Source organism: Danio rerio, chromosome 23 (assembly GCF_049306965.1).
Source record: "Danio rerio strain Tuebingen ecotype United States chromosome 23, GRCz12tu, whole genome shotgun sequence".
In the NCBI taxonomy this organism is placed as follows: domain Eukaryota; kingdom Metazoa; phylum Chordata; class Actinopteri; order Cypriniformes; family Danionidae; genus Danio; species Danio rerio.
Genome location: NC_133198.1, coordinates 21,946,126 through 21,965,473, shown reverse-complemented (window position 1 = coordinate 21,965,473; position 19,348 = coordinate 21,946,126). Strand labels below are relative to the sequence as shown.

Here is a 19,348-nt window from a genome sequence, read left to right as displayed (position 1 = left end):
ACTAATATGCAAATGTTCATATACAATAAAGCTCTTAGTAGATATATGAGAGACTTGCTTTGTTTACCAAATAAAGTGGATATAATTGGATTTGCATTGTAAACATGAAATATAAGCTAAAAAGGTATTACTTTATAGTTCCTATATTTAGGTTTTAGTTATAGTTACGCAGATTTCATCTGGCCCTTGTAATAAGTAAAACTGCTGTTTAGGGAGTTGTGGAGTTGATCCTCTGCTGAGATTTTGAGAGATTCAGTGTAGTTCAGCTGATTTCATCTAAGGCTGTGACTGAAGTTGGTTGTAGTTCTGTGTTTCTCCTCTGTGTTTTTGTTTATTAACAGCAGGTGTTCATCATCAGTGCTTAATCATCACCTAATTAATCATTTCATTGTCTCATTAACTTGAGTAAATTTAACTTAATTTAGAGAGGGACCAAATACTATCTAAACTGAGTAAATGTTGCTGTGCAACATTATTTACAGTGTATGCCACTCTGGGATTCGCTGTTTTACTTCTGGGAGAATTGCTTTTCGGTAAAACATGCTTTAAAATACCAAAAGGAATAAAGTATGCACTAAATAGTGTGGGCAATATCTACTTTCTAACTAAAGTTTTCTTCCTTTAATGTGTTTTTACAGCTTAAGGCCCTCTTTAGTTTTTTTTTTTTTTCTCGGACAACTTAATTGTTTTATGTTTAATCCACTTAAACTTGCAAACTTATAATTTAACTTTATTGCTTCATGTTGTCCTAACACAAATCCATTGTGTGGAACCCAGCGCTTAACAGTGTGGTTTAAGTAGGCCACCCTGTGGTAAAAGGATAAAACGGCGTCCAGATTATTTGAAGACGCATTTGCTGAGTTTTAATAGCTGCTTTTGCCATACTAGAAACTAAAACCGTGTTTATTAATATAATTTAATAAATTGTATTAGTAATTAGTTTAATAAGCCTATATAATTGTCAGTATTTTTTCTATAAAACAATTCTTTGACAACTGATGGTGGCTTAACATCTAAATTTTGTTGAATTACAATATCATTAAGTGTGTGTGGATGTTTTCCAGCACTGGGTTGCAGCTGGAACGGCATCATGTGTAAAACATATGCTGGATAAGTTGGCGGTTCATTCCGCTGTGGCAACCCTTGATGAATAAAGGGACTAAGCTGAAGGAAAATTAGTGAATGAATGAAAAATATCATTCTTATTTTATTCTGTTGTGCGCTGTTACTTTGAGGATCTTGTTCATTAAGATTTGTCAAACACGATAATGTCAAATATTAGAGTTGGTTTAAGATGATCAGCTACTTTTAGCGGATTTTGTCCCCTAACATTGAAAACATGATAGTGTGAAATCATAAAACGGACCTGTAGCCAGCCCGGTGAAAGGGATGGTTCTTTTGTTTCTTAAAAAGTGGAATTTTTTTGCAATTTCATTTTCTATTTAATTATGAGATTTCGTTACATTTTAAGCACTATTTTTAGCTGAATTAGCTTGTCGGATGGCTTACTAAAGATTAACTATAAATAAAAAAATATGAAAAAGCACAATCACACATAAATTACAACATATAATTTTTAGAAAACATTTATAAAACAGTTTCTCACTAAAAACCAGCCTATTGTCATTTAGGCAAATTATAAATAACAAACTGGCCAGCACATTCAACTTTCCTCGGTCAGAATTTGACCATTTGAATAAAAATAACAATAATAATGTAGCTTTACAATAGCCTCTCTTGTAAAAAAAAAAAAAAAAAAGTGCATTTGAAATTTCATGAATAACAGCAATCGCCAAATTAGTATTTAAATTTATTTTAATATGTTTGGTACTTCACATCTTTTTATTGCTCGTTTTTTCTCTTTTAAGAGTAAGGCCCAAGATTTAGAATAAAACATGTAAACTGTTTTCTCTATTTAAAAACAATACAGTAGTGAAAGAGGACTTCTCTCATGTCAGATTGTGTGTTTTCCAGCAGCTGGATGTTGCACTCATGAAAAATAATTGTTTGCATTGGCCAAAACTATTGAGAATTACTCTCAGTTTTCATTCATTTATTTTCTTTTCGGCTTAGTCCCTTTATTAATCTGGGGTCGCCACATCGGAATGAACCGCCAACTTATATAACATATGTTTTTATGCAGCGGATGCCCTTTCAGCTGCAACCCATCTCTGGGAAACATCCATACACAATCATTCACACTCGTACACTACGGACAATTTAGCCTACCCAATTCACCTGCATGTCTTTGGACTGTGGGGGACCCCCCACTGTTTTATATATTTAACATTTAAACAAACATAAGTAATCTATTGCAAATGTTTTATTGAAAAATGGAATCTCTTTATGTCTGTTGTGAGTCACTTCAAATTCCAAGCTGTTTTAGAAACCCAGAGGAGACAAAAAGAGACCAATTTAACCACTCACTTTACTAAACTTACACATTAATAGATGTATTTTGCTACCTTTGGACAAATAAAGGTATTTTTATTTTATTTATTTGATATTTGGAATTTGGCGGTTCATTCCGCTGTGGCGATCCCAGATTAATAAAGGGACTAAGCCGACAAGAAAATGAATGAATGAATGATATTTGGGTTTATTTTGATCTACTGTCTGTTTAACAGGCTGACATATTGCAAGTGGTTAAAACTTAATATTTGTGTATAATACATGTGAATACACAAACTTTCAAATCAATGGCTTTTAAATAATGAAAAAAGAAAATGTAAAGCTCATTTCATAATTTGTCAAACCAATCATCATAAATAAAATGTTACTGAGATCAATTTATTATTTTATGCAAGGTGATGGAACCTTTTAAAGCAAGTTGAAATTTTTTCTGACCCACAAAAATCTGACTTTCCTTAATCCTCAAATAACTGATTAATACACAAATAAGCATTTAAATAAAGAATAACAGCACACAGGGAATACATTTTAAGCATGACAACATTTATTGACACAAAAAAACAAGAATAATCCTAAAAATAGGTTGCAGAGTGGAGTCTTGAAAGCAGACTAGGGCTTCTTTTTACTGAGCGAGCCCTCTTCATCTTGACATCCTCATCATCAAATGGAAAAAACATGAAGTTTGAAGGAAGAGCAGGTCGCACAGGAGCATGAGCTGGTTTCAGAGCAGGCAATCCACTTGTAAGAGGTGGCAGGCTGGGTAAGGAAAGGTGAGGCTTAATTTTCCAATCAGACCCACATGAAGGGTCAGTGCCGTTCCTCTCTGCCTTGTTCACTAAAGGAGGAAACCTGGACGCTTGACGTTCTGGAGCCTCGTCAGTGCACTTCTGTCCAGCCAAAAGCTTGACAGGAGCACAGCGTGGCCTCAAAACTGGATGCTGGGATTTGCCTACTCTCGCTGCCAGAATAGATGAGGAACACTCAACACTGACATTCAGGTCAGACTCACATGGAGGATCTTCCAGCGAAACTTTCACCTGATGCTCACAAGACCCCACGCCCAGCCATTCTGAGGGTTCATCTGTGAAGCACTGCTGGTTGACAGGCTTCCCAGGAACACACTTTGACTTCAGAACAGGCAGTTTTGAGAGTCCAGCAACAGAATGCTTGCGGAGAGGTGTACGATTGTCCATCCTCACTGGTTGGCTCGCTGAAAGGGCAACAAAAAATGAGCAAGGGGCAACAATGAGGTGAGACTCACATGAAGGGTTGATGTTTTTCACTGTACCTTTCATCATAGGATTCGACCCCACGCCCAGCCATTCTGAGGGTTCATCTGTGAAACTCTGATGGTCGACAGGCTTCACAGGAACACACTTTGATTTCAGAACAGGCAGTTTTGAGCGTGGAGCAACAGGATGATGACGGAGAGGCATACGTTTATGCATTCTCACTGAATGGCTCCCTGAAAGAGGCACAAAAAATGAGCAAGGGGCAACACTGACAGTAAGGTTAGATTTATATGAAGAGTTGATGTTTTTCACTGTACCTTTCTTCAAATGATTCACACCCTGCCTGTCTGAGGGTTCATCTGTGAAACTCTGCTGGTTGACAGGCTTCACAGGAACACACTTTGACTTCAGAACAGGCAGTTTTGAGCGTGGTGTACCTTTATCCATTCTCACTTCTCGACTCTCAGAATGGGGCGGAGGAGATGAGAAATGGTCAACGGTGGCATTCAGGTCAGGCTCACATGAAAAATAGCTGATGTCTTCCAGTGAAACCTCCATCATATGTTTAAGAGACCTCACTCCTGGACGTTTTGGAAGCCCATGGCCATCAGTGAACTTCTGCTTCACAGCAGGTTTCACTGGAACATGGCGCAGCTTCAGAGTCAGGTTTGAGCATACCTGTACAACCTCAGGATGCTGATGGGGAGGCACACTTGTGTCCATCCTCACTGAGCTGCTCCAGGAATGGGGCAGATCAGACGAGGGACACTCAGCGTTGGCGTTCAGATCAGACAAGGGTAAAAAGTAGCTGACACTTTTCACTAAAACGTTCATCTGACGCTTAGAGGAGCTCACATCTCGATGTTCTGGAGATCGTGGCACGGATTGACGGTTAAACCACATGTTGAGAAAGTGGAGTGAAGATTATATCACAAAAACACCGACAAACTGGATTTAACAAGCGATAAGGAGCGACTGTCAAATGCTATGTAACTCTGTTCGCCGTGGAATGGCCGCAATGATGTCAACATTCTTTTAGAACGTTCGCGTGCCTTCAAACCTATGACGTTCTATCAGGCATCATTTAAATCTCGTAAAACAGCCCATATACAAGCCTTTTATTTACATAATACATTTTTTTTAATTCATCAAATCAGTTTTCAATCTACTCAGCGCATTTTTAACGCAATCAGATTTGGGACAGATTTTAAAATAGCAGGTGTGGCTCCCTCTAGAGGTGAAAATCTTGTATTAGCCCAATATTGAATAAATATCAGTTATTTCTCTCCCTTTAAGTATATATGGAGAACGAAACCTACAAAAACAACAAAAAAATAAGTAGATAAATAAATAAATACAAAAATATATAAATAAATGACTAAATAAATCCATAAATTCCTGGGGGTTGGGGGGAGACACTTATGTATATATTTACCTGCTCGCACTATTAATTATTTATATATTTATTTATGTATTGTTAATTTGTGAATTTTTATATGCATTCATTTATTTATTTAGCATATTCATTTATTATTTTATTTATGCAGGAATTTATGGATTTATTTACTCATTTATTTATATATTTGCATATTTTTAAATTGTTTTTGCAGGTTTCGTCCTCCATACGTATGTAGTTTTGTTTGGAAATATAAAGTGCATTTTTAATTTCCTGACCATGTTTAATTAAATTCGATAATTGCTTTATTGGTATGACAAATGTTACAAATGTCAAGTTTACGTTAAAAAGCAGGCCCGTAGCCAGGGGGGGTTCAGGTGATTCGAAAGACCCCCCGTGACAAAGTCCAGAATTTGTCTCATTTGTCTCAATTTGTCTGATTTGTCTCATTTTTACTACTAAGCCATCATATATTGTGGACATAACTGAAAGAAGAAGGCTTTAAGACTAATTTAATTTTTAATTATTCAAATGACCAAATACTGACTGAGGAAAACTGAATCAGCTGGCCAATTTGTTATTTGCCTGTAGGCTACAGTCTTAATTTAAAACATTAAATGCTAATCTTATAACATTATTTTTAAAACTCTAATAACTTAAAGTTTAAATGCACATTAGTAAATACATGCTTATAGTCAAATAGTATTGTAAGTCCTTGGACAAAATTGCAGGATATATTTTGGTACATCAAAAAGTGTAGTCACCATTTGACAAGCTAATCTACCAATGCAGTATTTTTTATATATATGGGCAAAGCAGTGGCGCAGTAGGTAGTGCTGTCACCTTACAGCAAGAAGGTCCCTGGTTCGAACCTCGGCTCAGTTGGCATTTCTGTGAGGAGTTTGATGTTCTCCCTGTGTTTGCGTGGGTTTCCTCCGGGTGCTCCGGTTTCCCACTCAGTCCAAAGACATGCTGCAGGTGAATAGGGTAGGCTAAATTGTCCATAGTGTATGAGTGTATGAGGGTGACAGGCCCAGATGACAGGCCGGCCGGAATTTAAAAAAAAAAGTCGTTATCATATGGACAAGTCTAAAATGGCTTGTTCCAAAGAGCATACCCTGCAACCATACTGGACTAAGGCCAAAAAAGAAGATCTTTGTCTACAATACATGTGTGTACACTGAATTTAAAATCAATGGCTTTTTTTAATAATAAAAAATGTAAATTTAATTTCATAATCGTCTAACCTATCATTCATTCATTCATTCATTTTTTTGACAGCTTAGTCCCTTTATTAATCCGGAGTCGCCACAGCGGAATGAACCACCAACTTATCCAGCAAGCTTTTACACAGCGAATGCCCTTCCAGCCGCAACCCATCTCTGGGAAACATCCACACCCACATTCACACACACACACACACTCATACACTACGGACAACTTAGCCTACCCAATTCACCTGTACCGCATGTTCTTTGGACTGTGGGGGAAACCGGAGCACCCGGAGGTATCCCACGCGAAGGCAGGGAGAACATGCAAACTCCACACAGAAACGCCAACTGAGCCGAGGTTGAACCAGCGACCCAGTGACCTTCTTGCAGTGAGGCGACAGCACTACCTACTGCGCCACTGCCTCGCCTCTAACCTATCATCATAAATTAAAATGTTATTGAGGTTAATTAATTCATCTATGCAAGGTGATGGAACCTTTTAATGCATGTTGAATGCTTGTTTTATTTACTGTATGATTGATTAGCAATAGTGTAATCACACTCTTTTGTGTTCTTAAGCATTAATGAAAAGATTCTTGTATAAACTCATTAACGCTGTAAAAATGTTTTTAATAGAATTATAATGCTATTTATTTATTTATTTGTTATATATAATTATATTTCATTTCTATTGTTGCATCACTCCTATTTGGTGCCATTTCGAATTTTAAGGTTCTCTGACATTTTTGTCAAAATTTATTAATTAACATATTTTTATTAAAACAACTTGTTTATATTATGGGATGTTTTTTTTTTACATTTTAAGATTTTTTATAAAAAAAAAAAAAAAAAAAAATGTTACGCACATTCAGAACGCAGATAGAACCTTATGATTCCAAGGTGACGATTTTTGTCCCCAAGGCATGATATGGTACAGAATATTTAAAAATGCAATAAAAAATCATTAAAGCCTGTCTGATAGGATTATCCAATTTCCAGAATAAGACATAATGATATGTGCACAAAAATAAATTACATTTAAAGTAATTACTCTAATTCCATGCAAGTAGCTGAATTGCCATGTCCCAGGTCATGTATGCTCATGTTCAGTTACAAATATAACTTAGAAAAATCTAATTAATACTACACTTTTCATTGATTTTATGTTGTCATTTATATATATTTTTAATGGAGAGCAGATTTTTTTCAACACATTTCTAGACATAATAGTTTTAATGACTCATCTCTAATAACTGATTTATTTTATTTTTGCCATAATGACAGAAAATATTATTTTATTAGATATTTTTCAAGACACTTCTATACAGCTTAAAGTGACATTTAAAGGCTTAACTAGGTTAATCAGGTTAACTAGGCAGGTTAGAGTAATTAGGAAAGTTATTGTATAATGATGGTTTGTTCTGTAGACTATCTAAAAAATATAGCTTAAAAGGGCTAATAATTTTGACCTTAAAATGTTTTTTTTAATTAATTACTGCTTTTATTCTAGGCAAAATAAAACAATTAAGAATTTCTCCAGAAGAAAAATATTATTAGACATACTGTGAAAAATTCCTTGCTCTGTTAAACATCATTTGGGAAATATTGAAAAAAGAAAAAAAAATCAAAGGGGGGCTAATAATTCTGGCTTCAACTGTGTGTATATATATATATATATATATATATATATATATATATATATATATATATATATATATATATATATATATATATATATATATATACACATCTCACCTAATACTATATTTGTTAAAATGATTCCAATATATTAATAAAATGTTTATATAAAATATAAATGTGTGTCTCTGAAATGAATGTCCCCTCGTTACTTGAATTATAATCCCCATAAAAATGCCCAGTGATTGCTCCTCTAGTCACATCGTTCTCAAGAATTCTCACAATTATGGAGAGAAATTGTCTACAAGAAGCAGTTAGTCTCTTTTATCTTCTTTTATTTTCAACATTTCAAAGACGTTTTCTGTTGTGGTAAAGCATATTACGTCCACCTTGTTACCCATTTTATAGAGGAAACTATTTAATTTTTTACTTTTTTTGTAATTTTGAGAAATACAGTTAATAAACATGTTTCAAATCTTCTTCAGATCATCATGTGCTAACTCGTTATTCACCATATAAGTAAATGGCTGAGTTTTGCAAGAAATGTCACTCTTGTTACTGTCCACCCTGTTATTGTTTTGCTTAAATATTGCACTGCATCCATTTAGAAATACCATTTAATAAATAATATTGCATGGAACAGGGGGACATTTGGCCTGTGTTAAAATTCTGTAAAAATTGCTAAACCGTAATATCCTGAGCTGGACCAGTATATTTAATAAGTACTCCTTCAACTGAAATAATAAAATCCTGGAAAATGTAACATTTTGTCACGGACAGTTACTACCCTGAAATGGCTCTGAATTGTAGGAATGACACTTATATTTTTCCTACTCTATGCAGAATTGTAGCTAATGCTATATTATTTATTTATTTATTTATTTATTTATTTATTTATTTATTTATTTTATTAAAGCATATACAGACAAGCATACAAGATTATACAATGACATACAGTTGAAGTCAGATTTATTAGCCCCCCTTTGATTTTTTTTTCTTTTTTAAATGTTTGCTAAATGATGTTTACCAAAAATGTTCACAGCATGTCTGGTATTATTTTTTCTTCTGGAGAAAGTCTTAATAGTTTTATTTCGGCTAGAATAAAAGCAGTCTTTTAATTTTTTAAAAGCCATTTTAAGGTCATAATAATTAGCCCCTTTAAGTTATATTTTTTTCTGATAGTCTACAGAACAAACCATCATTATACAATACCTTGCCTATTTACCCTAACCTGCCTAGTTAACCTAATTAACCTAGTTAATGCCACTTTAAGCTGTATAGAAGTGTCTTGAAAAATATCTAGTAAAATACTAGATATTTATTTACTGTCATCATGGCAAAGATAAAAGAAATCAGTTGTTAGAAATGAGTTATTAAACTATTATGTTTAGAAATGTGTTGAAGAAATCTCTTTTAATATATTGTATGCCCATATTCACAAAATATTAATGTGAAAATGTATAAATGTATAAATGAGTTTACAGTCTTAAAATTGAAAATAAGAAAGAAATTAATATAAAAAAATTAATAAATGGATAAAAATAAAGTACAATCACACCATTTTAGAGCAGTCTTATAGTGGAGATTAAACAAAAATTTGTAAATCAATAACAAGGAATCTTCCCAACGGGGAGACCAAATTGACCAAAATCTGTCCAATTTTTTTGTTTGTCATATGTAAGTTTTTTCTAATGTTAGCCATGTAGCAATTCATGATATCCACATTTTGAAAGATGGAGCTTTTGATGCAGATTTTTTATTTTTTTTTAGTTAAACATACCAGGACAGTAAATAACTGTAATGCATCTTTTTCAAACAGACTGTTTGCATTAAGGTACAATAAATACAAAGCTGTAGTCGTATCAAAATTTTGCTTAAGTATACTTTTCAAATAGATTGTGTATTTTCTTCCAAAATGGCAAAATTTTGTCACAGTCCCAAAAACAATGAATGAATGTACCTTTATCTTTTTACATTTCAAACGCAAGGCTGTGGCATTGGCAAACATTTTCTTAATACGTATTGGTGTAGATATATCATATATATTCATATTTTAAAATTATTTATGCAATATGTTATTTGTTTTTATTGTAAAGGAAATGTATCTGTTTGGAAAAATAAATACAAAAAAGAATACATTTATTAACTTACAGTATGCATACAAATTCATATTTAAAAATGATTGACATATATATTATTGACATTGATTTTATTTAATAAAAAAAATATATATATATTGATAGTTGCAATTATTATTGCTTTATATAACACTATCATATATTTCAATATAATGAAGTTATAATTAATTTCATTTAAGAGAGGTAACGTCAAATAAATTACATTCTTACGCCAAAAAGTGTACATGCTTTTAAACTGCATGCTTTTTTCTGACCCATACAGCACATGCTATCTGTGCGCGAATACAAACTGACCCTCCATTCATCTCCACCTCCACCAAGTCGTGTTCTGGATGTACACATCAGTGTAAGCGCCCGCGAATCACGTGACGTGACGTGCGGCCAACATGGCGACGCAGTGCTGAGAGAGCAGCGTCCAACTGGCCCCGACGGAACCAGCGACAACATCGGCCCCTTCTGGCACCTTCACGCCCCTGCCAAACCGCAGGGAACGGGCCAGCGATGACGGCCTGACGGACCACTAAAATCACGTCGAGCGAGAGATGAAAGAACAGGAAGCGCTGGCAACACATCGACGGCATACGCAGACAGAAAGCCTGAGCACCAAGAGCATGTTTCTGTCTCGGGCGCTGGAGAAAATCCTCGCGGATAAAGAGGTGAAGCGGAGCCAGCACAACCAGCTGCGCAAGGCTTGTCAAGTGGCGCTAGGTAAGCCTTTTCTTCATTTATCTCCTCTTAGGCATCGAAACACACACCTTTGAGATGCTCCATGAAATGCTAAATTAACAGTAAAGTCGGGTTAGCCAGCTAACGTCACCCAGCACACGTCACTGCCAGGAATCTGTTGTGTGTAATTTTACCTCCGCTTGTCATTGCCATGCTGTACATCGGCTGTATAATGCTTTATTAGGGATGAATGAGATGTTGACTAAAGAGAAAGCGGCATGTCTGGGTTTTGTTTTGGTTACGCGGAGCTGTTAGCATGTTCTGTTAGCAGGAATCAGCTGCTGTATTGTTAATCATGTGTGGTGTAGACTTGACAGGTTGGCGATTCACTGCTTAATTATTGATTTGGGATCGCTTGCTGAATTTTGAGTGGCATTTTAAAGGATTAGTTCTTCATAAATTTAAAAAAAGAGCTATTTTCATTCAGGTGTGACAGACCTTTTTTTCCATGCACAATGTTGGGTACTACCAGCATTCATTGGTCATATGACAGTATCAAATTTCTTGTCAAAAGTGTGATCATTTCACAAGCTTATAACACAGTATATGGTGTTATCTTGAGATCGCCATAAGCTGTAAACATGATTACTTCAACAGTTATTATAATTACAAAACAATTGTATGTTTTGTTTTATTGTATTGAGGAAAAGTTGGTTTTATATTCACACATTAGATCATTCTCATTAATAATATAATTTCAAAAAAGTATTCTTTACAAAGTCCTAATTGTGAAATCATTTTAGCAGCCAGTGAATAAGATAGTTGTAAAGCTGGTTTTATATTCGGATATTCAGACGTTCTCCTTAAAAAGAAGATAGTTTCAGAAAAGTATTCTTTCCAAAAATCTAAATAGGGAAATCATATAGGCAGCCAATGACTATCAAACATTGTTCACAGTCAATTAGCACTATGCTAATGTTGTTTTGAAGTCATACTTGCATGCTAATTCTGATTGAATATTCAAAGTAATATGGTAAACAATATAGAGACTTCTAAATGAACGAATGTGCGAATATAAAACTAACTTTACCTCTATCAGAATAAGAAAGTACAGCCTTGTTCACAGTAGGGATGCTCCAATGGATCGGCCGTTAATCACATTTAATGACTCGATCGGTGCTCTCCTATCTGGCCGATCTTATGAACCGATCGCAGGGGTTTGAATAGTTAATAATATAACTTCTAGTAATATACTTATCGCAATAAACAGTAGTTTAGTAAAGAAGCAGTGGATTTTTAGGTGTGCATTTTAACTTCTTCAAATATACACTCCAAACTTTTTCTTGATTGAGACATGTTGAATTATTTTATTATCATCATCTGCATTGTTTCCAAATTCCATTGTTTTTAATTTTTCTTGTCAGTTTTTAAATATGTATTAGATTATTTTATATAATTATATGCATTGTAATTATAAGATTGAAAAATTAGAATGGGTACTCTGTATCGGCTGATCACCTAGGCAAAGAATCGGTACATGGTATCGGCTGCAAAAATCCTGATCTGAGGATCCTTATGTCACAGTCAAATAATTGGGCTGATGCTGTTTTGAAGCCATACTTGCATGTGATTTCAGACCCAATATTCAGAGTACCATGGCAAACAGTATAGGGAGCATGTCATAAGTTCTCACTGAACGAATGTGCCAGTTTACCTCAATCTTTATTGCATATAAATGTGCAGAGTAAACAAATGTTTCAAATGCTAATTTTAAAATTTGCAAATGCTTTATAAAGTACAAGAGGAAACACTTTTAAATTAACTCTCGTAAGAGAAAGTTGGTTAATGTATTAACTAACATCAAAATTGAGAAACTAAGCTAAAAATGTCACTGAAGTTATTAATGTTAGTTAAAAAATAAATAAATGTGAGCTTTATAAATTATTAACTCTATTAATAAAACCCTTAATATGCTAATCTGATAAATTAATTTGACCTAAGATTAATACATTTTCTAGGTAATTTTCAGCAGCAGTTAAACTTAAAAAATCCCAAAAATTTACAGTTACATCGCAGTCATGTCATAGGCCGAAGTAACATGCATGTGAAAATATTTATGTTTAACATTTTATTATTTAAATGATTTTTTTCTAGAATTTGTTGCTGTGATGAACACCAGAGCAGTTCCAGAGATATGGATGTGGCATTTGCAGTTAAATCTCAAAACATTAACATTATATTGAAACATCTGTTTATATTTTCCAAACCCACTCACCACAGAGTTATGGGATCGAAAAAAATGTCAATCTGTGAACATTTGTTTTATTTTAAATGAGGAAAATAAGCATGCATTATGGATGTGACCAAAGAAGCAAGTTTACAGTATACAACATACTTCATTGAAATTCTGTGAATTTAACTGCACAACACAAAAGATACAATGCTAATCAAAATGATAGGAGTTGGCTCTGTAGAACAAACATGATTGATTTTATTTCATTTTACACTATTGCATTCACAAGGAAAAAGCTTTGTTACGGATGTGACATCCCACTGTTATGGATATGACAGATGAAAGTTGCCACTTGTGCGACTTTGGTAAGTCAAATATAATTGTTTAAAACATTGACAGGGATATTTTTGAGTATTTTACAGTACTGTGAAATACAAGCCTACTCAAAAAATGCACATAGGGTTTCGCTATTTTGGTGAAAACTTTTTTTTTTTTCCATGGCAAGGTTGACATTACTCACCACTGTGAATCCAACAATCTGAATAATCCTAAAAGACACTTTAAAAGTATAAATAATATCTATAAACTGTATTTTCATGCCCATGATAACAAAATCAGTCGTGCTGATCAGTATCAAGATGTATTATAATGTTGAATTTTGTAACATCTAGCTTTTACTTAAAAAAAGATATCTTTTTGCTACACAAAGTGAATAAAACTGCTTTTCCTTGCTGTTTAACAGGCTTTTATTCATGTTATTAAAATGGTTGTTGACCTAAAAAGTTCAATTCTGCTGTAGTTCAATTTGTGTTGAATACAAACCTGTATTTTAATTAGATATGTTTAGATATTTTAATTATTGTTGGAAACCAAACAAATGACCCAATACCTTATTTGAAGTTGCACTGAAGACAATTTTCTGTAAAAAATAAATATTAGTTCTTTTTTTTTAATATTTCATATCAAACATCCACAAGTCTCTCTGAATTCCTGGTTGTTTAATATTTTCCACAAAATAATTTCCTGTTTTTATAAGTAAGCTGGCAATGCAGGTTAGACTCATTTGACTCGTCCCGCCTGCGCTCCATTACTTATTTACTAGGTTAATGAGCACATGTTGAGACAGGCGGATCCTGTTTCTGCGTGAGCCTTTCCAAACTCTAACCTTTGTTCTGTATTGTCAATCTAAATCTAATTTGAACGAAATAAAAAAAACGTTATGCTTTACTCTGCACTCATGTAGTTTGGTATTTTTGACCCTGAAGAGCTGTATAGTGCTCAGGCATTTTTCTATTAAAATAATTCTGCTTCATCGTGGGTTTGTTTGAAGGCTCTCAGATGTAGTACAGTCAAACAGACACTCCCTCATTAGCCTGTCTTGTGAGTGAATGAGGCTGATTACCATACAGACCTGTTTACACAGTCCACCGGTCACCCGGATTCACTACTTACATAAAGTTTAAGTATTCACTTAGTGTGCTTTTGTTGCTCTACCTGGATACATGTGACACCGCTACAGTTTCTCATTAAAACGCTGTTCATAGAATATTGTGTGTATGTATGTTGTGAAATGTGTTATTGCTTAAGTTCAGTTTCCTGTTGGTGGCAGATGGCCTGGGACCTGTCTGATAATGAATAATGATACATTTGTCGATTATTCCTGAATGTCAAAGAACGAAATAATGACTCGGTATTAATGTTAAAAAATTAATTATTATTCAATATTATTAATTTTTATTTTGAAGAGATTGTTGGTATGTGTGAAAAATAACTGGTAAGTATCTCGGGATTCACTGGGATTATCTTAACGGCCAGGAAAATTATGAAAAGTGGGTACAGAGCTGCCAGTGCTTTTTATAGATTTATTTATATACTATTTTTTGCACAAAATATTGTTTAGATTAGGTGTGTGTGAATAATTGAAATCGTATCAAAATCGAAATTTGGACGTATACCATTTCTAAATAGTAGTATGCTATTGGAACCAATATTTCCTATTTCATGGCAGTGTCACAAAAAGGTTTATGATCAATACATGGCAAAACAAAGATCTGTGGACACGTAGAAAAGTACACACAACTACTTCTAATATGTGGTCAAGCAGAACATCAAAGCATTATTTGAGTTTGACGACTAGGGCTGTGTGATTAATTGAAAGTAAATCGCAATAGCAGTTAATCGCAATTGGCTGCAATATAGAATATATATATGTAAAGAAAAATAACGAATAACATCTTCAAAACCAGTCCGCTATGCTTCCGAAAATAAACATGCTATTTCTGTGAGGTTGTCGTGAACTATGCCACATTACACTTGAAGAAACCATTGAATGTTGTGTCATGACGTCCATTAGTCGTTTACCACTACCCAAGTCACCTTAGGGCTGGGCGATTAATTGATAAGTAATCAAAATCGCTATTCCGAAATCCGAGCCTATAATCGATCAAAAATTTTCAGGACATTTTTTCAGTTACTTTTCTTAACTCATGTGGAGTCACGTGACCCCGCTCTGGTAGGATTTTGTTCGCTTTGACTCGTTGGATGGAAATGCTGCTTTATTCGCACATCTTTCATGCGATAATCCAGTTTTGCGCATTGAATTCGTTCGCCTTTTTGGATGAAAACATAGCTAGTGGCAATGATTATAAGCTGCGCTAGAGATGCTTTGAGAGAGCATGTTTTCCATTACATTAAAATGATTATTTACATAAAATTTATTTACAGAAGATGCAAGAAATGCACTGTTTAAATATAATTTACAGGATATACAAGAGTTATTTTATTAAAAAGATATACTGCTTATTTTCCACTTTTATTATGAAAAACATTTAAAATAATGAATTTTGTTTCCAAAAGTGCAAGTTATTTAGGCAATGTGTGCTTTAATTTAGGTTATTCAACGTTAATGTTCAATAAATCATAGATAATAGATAAAAAAAAATTTTTTTGCCCTCAAAGTTAGCTGAAAAGGTTTGTACAGTAAATATGCTAAAATATGGAATATGCTAAATTTGGAAATTTCCATTGTAGGCAAAATTGCCCAACCCTGCGACACCCTACGTCAAGAAAATCATGTCGAAATTGTGTGATCTGACCGAGGCTTTAGAACTAGCCAATTATGAGCACACTTTCGTTCTGCCAAATCAGAATTGCGCAACTGAACTACCCCTCAATAAAAAATGAAAAAAGAAAACAAAGAGGAAAGCACTGACAAGTGGGATTATGGCGTCTGCTCCTTCAGAAGCATTATCAGATGAATTAATATAAAAGAAAAACAGAATTTGTAATATGGGAATATTTTGGTGTCAAAGTCACAGACACCAAACAAAAACAGGTCATTTTTAAGAGCTGTCGCAAAATTGTTGCTTGCATATTATTGAGCTGAAGCTTGCATTATATTAAAATCAGCTTAAAACTTGAATTAAACCGTAAATCAAATCACAATATCTGTCAAAAAAATAGCAAAAGGTATTTTCCCCAAATCGAACAGCCCTATTAATGACGCACAGACATAAAGTAGCCTATTCATTTGTTTAGCCATAGGTCTGTTCTACAGACAATTTGTTACACCTTTACTAGATGATCTTTATTTATTTTTTACCTTATGTCTGTTTTAGAGCATGTTATAGGTCTTTGATAAGGATCTAATTGTTTTCCTTGGAAATATCTTTCAGATTTGCACTGTAAAACATCTGTGTGTCAAAATAGTCATTAAAAAATACGCTTAATTGATCAAGAAAATTGTGATATGTTTATTTTACCAATATGGCACAGCCCTAGTTTAGATCATTAGAAAGCTAAATAATAGTCAGATTGTTGAATTACATTTTTAACATCTAAAATGAAGTGGAGAAGAGATCAAGACCCCATAATGCATTTTGAAACTGTTAATCTACTGAAATTACTAGGAACAAAATTACTACTGAACATTTTTCTATGAAAATGCAGTAAAACGTGGTCAGTTTAAATTAACTTGTTATCTTGAAATTAAACAAATTAACAATGTGCATCATTATAAAAATGAAGTCAACTTGACTATTCTCTTTTTAAAGTGTAATTTATAAGTACGTTCTGCTTTTATTTTGACAAGTTGTCCAGAAGATGCTTGAGTTTTTTGTTTTCACATCAGTTTATTTAGCCATACACACACCATTCATCCACAATTTCCAAATTTCATTCCTGAATTTTTTTAAAACTGTGCAAATAATATGGCCCAATAATTCTTGCAAAAACTAAACTTGTCATTTTTATCTGTGGAAGAAAGAACAGCTGTGAAGAATGCAACTGGTCATGGTTTCCTGTGATAAACTAGCTTTGTGTGAGAGATTTAAGCTGTTATTCACTGATCATTTTCTCCTCCAGTGAGCAGTTAAGCTCTATGACTGGATCAAGTTAAGCTCGAGATCAAGATCTGTCTGATTTGTGAATGAATCATTCAGACCTGTCTTGTGAGCCAGATCCACAGATTCCTTGAAAGGACAGCATAATAGGACAATTTATTCAAAGATTTACCATAAGGGTGGGTTGAGATAGTTGACTATTCAAAACTACTATTAACAACGGGTTATTAACTACGAGTAAGGTTTTTTTGTTTCGCTAGTGGTGAATCTTCACATATAAGGCTTTTTAAAATCCCTTTTAAATAATGTCATAGCCACTACAAATTCAGGAAACTCGCTGTCATATTTCAACTTGCCTGCTGTGAACAGATAAGATGTGTACTCCAAAATTTTTTTGATTGTTTAAACTTATTTAAATAGAGCTAAAACAACACAATTCTTTTCACAATTCACAATTTTTTTGGGACAACTTAATTGTTTTATGTTCAATCCACTTCAGTTTGTCAAATGAATTTTTTAAAAACGAAAAATTTTAATTTAACTTAATTCCTTCACGTTACACCAACACAAATCGCACACGATTGTGTGAAATGAAGCTTTTTCTTCAGTGTGATGATTCTTATGTTATTCACAGTCTACAGGTATGTTTGTTAGAGATGTATCATGCAGACTGCAGAGATTAATCTATTTTTCTGGAGTCTTGGGTGTCTGTCAGAATGCAGAAATGTAGCCTTTGAAAGTAATGGCTTTCACAAACATGCAGAAATAAAAAGATTTCTCATCTAACATGACTGCCGTGCAAGCCGGCTGGATGTAATCCTTTTAGAGTCATCTTACAGTTTATTTGAAACTTGTAAGTTCAGATTCAATGTGAGCAGAATAAAAGCTTTTTTTTTCCTCAACAAAGATCACGGATGTTTAGACTGCATGAGGCTGAGTATGTTACAACAGAATGAGCATTTCAGAGGCAATTACTGCTTTAATTTATGATTTTGAGCACTTGAGCTAAAACTTAGATTGAACTTAGCTTTGTGCATATTATTGTCTACTCATAATATAAAAATTATTTGCATTCAAATGGACTTCATTATTTCCTAAATGTTAAATAATAAAAGTTAAACACTGTGCTTGAACCTTTCTGTTTTCTGCTGGATGTGAAGTGTTTTTATATTAGAAAAAGTTTAAGTTTTTGCATTCCTGCTGCTGAGCTGTAATTTCTACCCCATTGTCCTGTTCATTTTAATATTTTACTGAACACAAAAGCTCAAGTACAAACCTAGTAGGGCTGCATAATATATCATTTCAGTATTGAAATCGCAATATGCACATGATATGCAATGTTGAATTGGGAAAATATTGGACTTGGAGTCGGAAAATGAAACCATAACGAAGTAAACGATAATGATTTGCCTGTGTTTTTAAGGCTTTTAAAATGTTTAAAGCATTCAGGCACAAGAGATTTACTATTGTAACTAATAAACAATAATTTATTGAATTCTTTATAGAGTAAAGACTATGCAGTTAAATTATTTAATTAATTTCTTTACATGAATACAATTGGACTACCCTGAAACCAAATGCATGGTTTATTTCCTATTTTTTCTCTTCTCTGATCTAACATTTAATAAATTATTCACACTAATATAAAATCATCCTTATTGATCAAAATCAATGAATCCTTTCCAAAGGATATTTATATCACATAAATTCTAAATACTGAAATGTCAAAAAAATGTTTTAAATATCCTGCAGCCTTAATTTCTAGGCTCAAGAACATGTAAATAAATGATCCTATATTGTAATAATTTTCAAAATTCTCCTGTCTATTTGCTTTAAAGAGAGGTCACAAAATTGATGTTAATTGATCTTTTTTTTGCCTGTTTGTTTTTAGATGAAATCAAGCATGAACTGGAAAAGCAGAAGTAAGTTTACATCTCTTTTAGTAACATGCAGCATCCATTGAGCAGTGTCCTGTGATGTACATTGATGTAATATTAAAATAACGCTTATTGTTTGTTTATGAAAAGGCTCTCTGAAGCTTAATGCATCATCTTTATTCTAAACCATTATGGTTATGTAATC

At 33.6% G+C, this 19,348-nt stretch overlaps 2 protein-coding genes across 2 annotated transcripts in view; one reads left to right on the top strand and one right to left on the bottom strand.

The window, feature by feature from the left end:
* Positions 1 to 2,934: 2,934 nt before the first annotated feature.
* Positions 2,935 to 5,263, bottom strand: LOC100151028 (uncharacterized). The gene is made up of 3 exons (XM_001923874.8): positions 3,962 to 5,263; positions 3,701 to 3,877; positions 2,935 to 3,622 (listed from the first exon to the last, which is right to left on the bottom strand). Exons 1-3 carry the CDS (start codon positions 4,545 to 4,547, stop codon positions 2,985 to 2,987), a joined length of 1,401 nt encoding a protein of 466 aa, XP_001923909.3. The 5' UTR covers positions 4,548 to 5,263; the 3' UTR covers positions 2,935 to 2,984.
* Positions 5,264 to 10,342: 5,079 nt separating this feature from the next.
* Positions 10,343 to 19,348, top strand: part of arfgef2 (ADP-ribosylation factor guanine nucleotide-exchange factor 2 (brefeldin A-inhibited)) — a 66,888-nt gene continuing 57,882 nt past the window's right edge. Inside the window, exons 1-2 of the mRNA XM_002666467.7 lie at positions 10,343 to 10,735; positions 19,158 to 19,188. Coding sequence (XP_002666513.2) covers positions 10,570 to 10,735; positions 19,158 to 19,188 — 197 coding nt within the window. The 5' untranslated portion in view covers positions 10,343 to 10,569. The remainder of the gene's footprint in view (positions 10,736 to 19,157; positions 19,189 to 19,348) is intronic.